This window comes from Andrographis paniculata, unplaced genomic scaffold (assembly GCF_009805555.1).
Source record: "Andrographis paniculata isolate CXL003 unplaced genomic scaffold, ASM980555v1 Contig56END, whole genome shotgun sequence".
NCBI lineage: Eukaryota > Viridiplantae > Streptophyta > Magnoliopsida > Lamiales > Acanthaceae > Andrographis > Andrographis paniculata.
The window spans coordinates 3,178,093-3,184,192 of NW_026137591.1; the positions used below are offsets into that span (position 1 = coordinate 3,178,093).

A 6,100-nucleotide genomic window follows, 5' to 3' on the forward strand; every position below is an offset into this window, starting at 1 on the left:
TTTTTGTTTGATTGTTTGGAGATTTGAATTTTTTTTTTTAATTTGAATAATAAAAAAATTGAATGGAAATAGTTATACGAATAGATGTCAATATTTTGAATATAAAAAATTATTTTTTATATAATATAAAAAATAAAAAAAAGTTAATTTAATATTTATTTTTTTAATTAAAAAATTGAGAAAATTTGATAAAATAAACAATATTCTAAATTTTGATGTATAAACACAAGTGCAGCAACCGGCACCAAATACACTAGCTCCTCGAGCTATTTACATCGTAATAATTAATGGGATTTTCAGACAATTGTCCAAGGTAGACAGGCGAAAATCTCTGTTCCGTCCAACCGAATACCATATCTAAAGCATTGTCCCCCACCTCTCTCTCTAGATTATTTCAGCTTCTTCTCGTGCTAAAACCCAATCTATCGTCCACTCATTCCCTCGTACACTAAAACCCCCAATTTCTGAAATCCATTGGAATTCCGTGTGTGGTGGAGTGGATTCACTGTGTTTTCGTGATTTCCTATTCAACCGTCATTTGTATGGGGTGAGTGAAGAGTTATGATGGAGTGGGATAGTAATTCGGAGTCTGATCTCAGCGGGGACGGCGAGGAGGAGGAGGTGGAGGATGAGGAATTAGGGTTAGGGTTTATGTTGAGGAAGAGTTGCGGTGGATTGCCGTTCCCCGTCGATGAGCTTCTGCAGCCGGCGCCGTGCGGATTTGTGGTCACGGATGCTTTGGAGCCCGACAATCCCATTATTTACGTCAATTCGGTGTTTGAGATGGTTACTGGATACCGTGCGGAGGAAGTTCTGGGGCGTAACTGGTTAGCCGTTTCTTCCTATTCTTGTGTTTTCTGACGAAATTGGCTCTCTACTGTTTGTGTAGTTCTTCAATCTCTTTGTTCATATGTCATGGAAAGTTTTGAATTCAGAATTTTTGTTTTTGGGGTGAATTTTAAGTTGGATAGAATTTTTTTCGAGGATTGATATTTTCGTTTCTTTCTCTAGTTGGGTAAAGAAAAAGATTATAACCTAAGGCCATGTTAGCATTGAGGATTAGTTTTTATAGACCAAATTAGTAAAATCAATCATACGTTTAGTTAACAAGTTGTAGATGAGATTAATTACAACTAAAAATTAGACTACAAGAACTAATCTTGCCTTTAGGTTTGAAAACTAATTGAAATTCTGATTCTTATTTAAATTTGTATCTTGCCTTTATGTGTATTACACCTTCGTTGCTGCTGAGTTGTTTTTCTTTTTTTTTTTTTTTGTGCTCATTAGGATTAGGTATTGTAAAAACATATGATACTGCTTGCTTATTGAATCCCATTTTTTGTCCCTTTTTCTTTTATTTACTTTTTGCAGTTTTATTGCTTTGTTACTTTCGAAGTTATAATGAGCCATATGGGTGCTGCAATATGTTTGGTTCTAAAATGAATTAATTCGGCTGACTCGCTCTTTGGGTAATATCTTGGGAAGCTGTGAGGAACCCAGCTTGTTTTTCTGTGGAATTTAATGGATAGGCATCCTATTTTTGGGGTGGGGGTGGGTGGTTTGCATTGAATGTATATTTCATGTGCCATCTGACTTGGAACTAGGACTGTGTTTTCAGTGTACATTTCATTGTACCTATCCAGATACTACATACGACTTAATTAATTAGGAGAACATTGTGGCTTTTTAGTTTGTTTTCTTAAGATTCTCAAGTCTTATTTAAAAGATGGCTTTGAAGAGAAATTTTAGATTTAATTATGGATTTTTCTACAACCTTAGACATTGAAACCCTGGCATCAGTGGGATATCTACATGATTCCTCTCTGTTTGTGTCTGAGTTATTTATGTCCTAGATTAATTTTGACTGTAAGTCTGTAACCTGTTCCATTGTGTATCATATGTGACATTTTTCATATTGTATCTGCAACTTATCCTATTGGGAATCTTAGGGGCTATTGGTGCTGAGTGCAAGAATCAAATGTATATGTTTTTACCTTTTTTTAAATTTTTTTTTATAGGCCTCCAATATGCAACCAATGTAGCTTTTGCTTGTTTGGATGCATTTTGAGGGTTATAACTTTTGAATGTGCTAGTGTGTCATATTGTTTCCTTGTATGGTAAATGTATTTGATTTGACATAAGATATAACAGAGTTTGGATGATGACATTGAATATGAGATTGATGGTTAGATTTAGGGGTGTTTACTATAGACCTTAGTAAAAGCATGTTAGATTTATTTCTTTTTACTGGTTCAGCAATTTCATTGTTTCTGTGGATGTAAAATACATCCAACAATCCAAGCATGCGAGTTGTTCTGGATGACCAAGAAAGAAGTAATAATGAGTGCAATATACGTTAAAATTAAGCTGCCTTTTGGTATGGATTTACTTCTAATGTTGGATAAGATCGATATTTCTGTATATGTAAGAACACAACTGCAATAATTAATGTCTTTTGATTCAGAAAAAATGTAAAGCTGGTTTCTAACACTACATACCCTTTAGTATTCCTTTCTCAGTTCCTACTATCTTTATCAGAGGCTCTCAGAATAAGTATCCTTTCTTTTCTTTTTCATCTTTAGTTGGAAATTGAGTTATATGTGATTTTGTTTCTTCTACCTGTCTCTGAAATGTTCTTTCACACATTCGCATTCTAACATCTTCCTTGATTGTCTGTCTATTAAAGTTAGTGGATGCAACCCAACATTTCTAAACATAGGCACACCTCCTGCATTAAGGAGATAATTGATGCAGTGAAACCTTGGAGATCTTAATTTTTCCAGAGTAAAATTTGGAAAGAATAGAATCTGTAAGAGGAAAAATGGATGTGATGGAGAAGTGATTCCTCATTTGAATGCTAAAACTAGTTCTTGTTGAGTAGATATGTCAAATTGTCAGTTTGTTTTCTTTTTTTTTCCTTTTTTCTTTTTTTTTTTTTGGGTTTTATTTGTTTGTTTTTATCCTTTTAACTCAAATAGTGGGCAATATACATTGCAGAACTCCTTATCATCTCTTTTTTCTAGTTGATTCCCTTAATGATTTTGCAAGGGTGATGTTATTGCTAACAATTCAATAAACTGGCACGTATTAAATCAAACTCTGTGATGATTTTAGTCTGTCTTACACTAATATTTTCGGGAGCTCTCTAAGATCCATTGGAGTTTTCATCTACTATGCTACTGGGCTTGACTTTGTTAGAGTAAATGAGATGAACATTAGACCTCTTCTGTAATGGGCAAACTTACACTGTTACCTTAAAATAGGTACAATTCTTGGTGAGAAAACTATATTGTGGTGAGTATCGTTGAATGTAAAATTCTTCTTGGATGTTAGGTTATTTATATATATATATATATTATACAAAAATGGTTCCCATAAAAATCTCCGTGCGACTTCAATCTTTCTGTTTGGTCTTCCATTTAGTTGGTAAAGCTTCCTTGAAGTTTTCTATAGCATTGCATTTAAAGTTTAAAAATTTATTTTATTATAGAATAGCATTTTATGGAATGCTTTTGTGTTCGGGAATAATGTAATATAAAACCTCAAAGCTCTTATTCATACCACTAACTTAGTGGTAATTTTTTCCATTCACGTTGACCGCAGTTTATTTTGATACTGGAAAATTGAAACTAAACGCTCTTGGCAAACACTTGGAGATGTTGGCATGTGTTTATCATGACTTGCTCATATTTGAATATTTCCATTTACCTACTTTAGGCACATCCATCAGCTGTTCTTTTAATTTTGGGACTCTTGTGGAACCTATGTTTGGAAATTAGAAGCTATCATTTTTAAAAACAAAAGCCATCAGGAGGATTGCTTGTGTAGTTGTGTTATTATGTTGGCAATAAGTGTCACATACTCATGCTTCGTTGAAAATTTCTGCAGCCGCTTCTTGCAATGCAGAGGTCCTTTTGCCAAGCGAAGACATCCTCTTGTGAACCCTTCAGTAGTTGCTGAAATACGAAGTTGTCTCGGGCAAGGAATTGAGTTTCAAGGGGAGCTTTTAAATTTCAGAAAAGATGGATCTCCATTGATGAATAGGCTGCGTCTCACTCCTATATACGATGATGACGGGGCAATAACGCATATCATTGGCATACAGGTATTTACCGAAGTTAATCTTGATCTTGGCCCGCTTGCGGGATCCTTGGCCAAGGACTCGTTGAGAGCATTTGATAAGTCTAGAGCTGCTATTCTTCCCGGAGTAGTGTTGGATAGAAACCCGAACATCAGCCGTGGGATTTGCGGGATAATGCAGTTAAGTGATGAGGTACTTGCTCTCAAGATCTTTTCACGGTTGACTCCTCGCGATATCGCATCTGTTGGCTCTGTTTGTAGGCGCCTTTACGAGCTAACAAAGTTCGAAGATCTATGGCGAATGGTTTGTCAAAATGCATGGGGTAGTGAAACGACTCGGGTGCTGGAGACTGTACCTGGCGCCAAAAGGCTCGGGTGGGTTCGATTGGCGAGAGAGCTAACCACTCTCGAAGCAGCTGCATGGAGAAAACTGACAGTCGGAGGCACGGTCGAACCGTCTCGCTGCAACTTCAGCGCATGCGCCGTCGGGAATCGCATCGTTCTTTTCGGCGGAGAAGGTGTCAACATGCAGCCCATGAACGACACGTTCGTGTTGGACTTGAATTCAACGAATCCCGAGTGGCAACACGTCAAAGTGAGTTCCCCGCCCCCCGGGCGGTGGGGTCACACGCTTTCTTGCGTAAATGGGTCCCACCTCGTCGTGTTCGGCGGATGCGGCAGGCAAGGGTTACTAAACGACGTCTTCGTTTTAGATTTGGATGCCAAGCATCCGACTTGGCGGGAAATCTCGAGCCTCGCCCCGCCGCTGCCTCGATCCTGGCACAGCTCGTGCACCCTCGACGGCACGAAGCTGATCGTCTCTGGCGGCTGCGCGTACTCGGGAGTGCTTCTGAGCGATACCTTCTTGCTCGATCTTTCCATGGAGAAGCCGATGTGGCGGGAGATACCCGCAGCGTGGTCCCCGCCATCTCGTCTGGGGCACACGCTCTCCGTTTACGGCGGGAGGAAAATTCTGATGTTTGGGGGTCTAGCAAAGAGCGGCCCCCTGAGGTTCCGATCGAGCGATGTGTTCACAATGGATTTGAGCGAGGACGAACCGTGTTGGAGATGCGTTACAGGGAGCGGGATGCCCGGCGCGGGAAATCCCGGCGGCGTCGCTCCGCCGCCGCGATTGGACCACGTGGCGGTGAGTCTCCCCGGGGGTAGGATCCTTGTTTTTGGGGGGTCTGTAGCGGGTCTGCACTCTGCTTCCCAGCTCTATATACTTGATCCGACGGAGGAGGATCCGACGTGGAGGATTCTGAATGTGCCGGGTCGGCCACCGAGGTTTGCGTGGGGCCACAGCACGTGCATTGTGGGAGGCACACGTGCGATAGTTCTGGGGGGGCAGACGGGGGAAGAGTGGATGCTGGGGGAGCTTCATGAGCTTTCGTTGACGGGTACTATGATGTCGTTATGAGGGACAACGAAGTACGGACATTCTTGTTGTTTGAAGAACGTAACCATTTTGTGTAATAGACGATTTGACTGTCGTGTGTAGTGTGTCGCCCTACCCGTATATGTATACCTGACCCGACCCGGCTGGGCTGCCTGCTGCCGCTGCTCTTGTTGTTGTTGTTGTACGTAAATTTGGGTTTTTTTTTTCTTAATGAACCTTGGGAGTGTGGGTCTAAGTTTTGCTTTGGCGCTCTCAGCCTGCTGAATAATAAATATGTAGCTTACAATGCGAGAATGGTTGAGCTGCAAATAATGTACAAAAAACGGTGGCGGCTGCGGTGTTTGAAATTCAGCAGTGTGTTGAGATATGCTCTTTTCGTCCAATGGTAATATTTTCATTTGATTTTGGCACGTAAATTAAAATAAAGATAAAATAAAGATAAAGTAGTATTTTATAGATATGTATTGTAATAAATTAGTAAAATGTTTTTTTTTTTTTTTTTTTTTTTTTTTTTTTAATGATGTGGGAGTAAAATGTCTATTTTGCCTATAGTATTAGTTGAATTAAAAGAAAGACAATAAAGCAAGATAAATGAATCTTAAAAATTGTCTCACTTCATAA

General features: G+C 39.4%; 1 protein-coding gene across 1 annotated transcript; it reads left to right on the top strand.

Annotated features, from left to right (window-relative positions):
- The first annotated feature begins 270 nt into the window (after positions 1–270).
- LOC127256649 (adagio protein 1-like) lies at positions 271–5,828 on the top strand. Its single transcript, XM_051282766.1, has 2 exons — positions 271–827; positions 3,889–5,828. Exons 1-2 carry the CDS (start codon positions 562–564, stop codon positions 5,498–5,500), a joined length of 1,878 nt encoding a protein of 625 aa, XP_051138723.1. The 5' UTR covers positions 271–561; the 3' UTR covers positions 5,501–5,828.
- The last annotated feature ends 272 nt before the right edge of the window (positions 5,829–6,100 follow it).

Excerpts from the sequence above, each read along its gene's own strand:
- LOC127256649 (XM_051282766.1), top strand. The coding sequence starts at position 562 with ATGATGGAGTGGGATAGTAATTCGGAGTCTGATCTCAGCGGGGACGGC. Across the intron at positions 828-3,888 it reads GAAGTTCTGGGGCGTAACTG|CCGCTTCTTGCAATGCAGAG; the intron begins GTTAGCCGTTTC and ends AAATTTCTGCAG.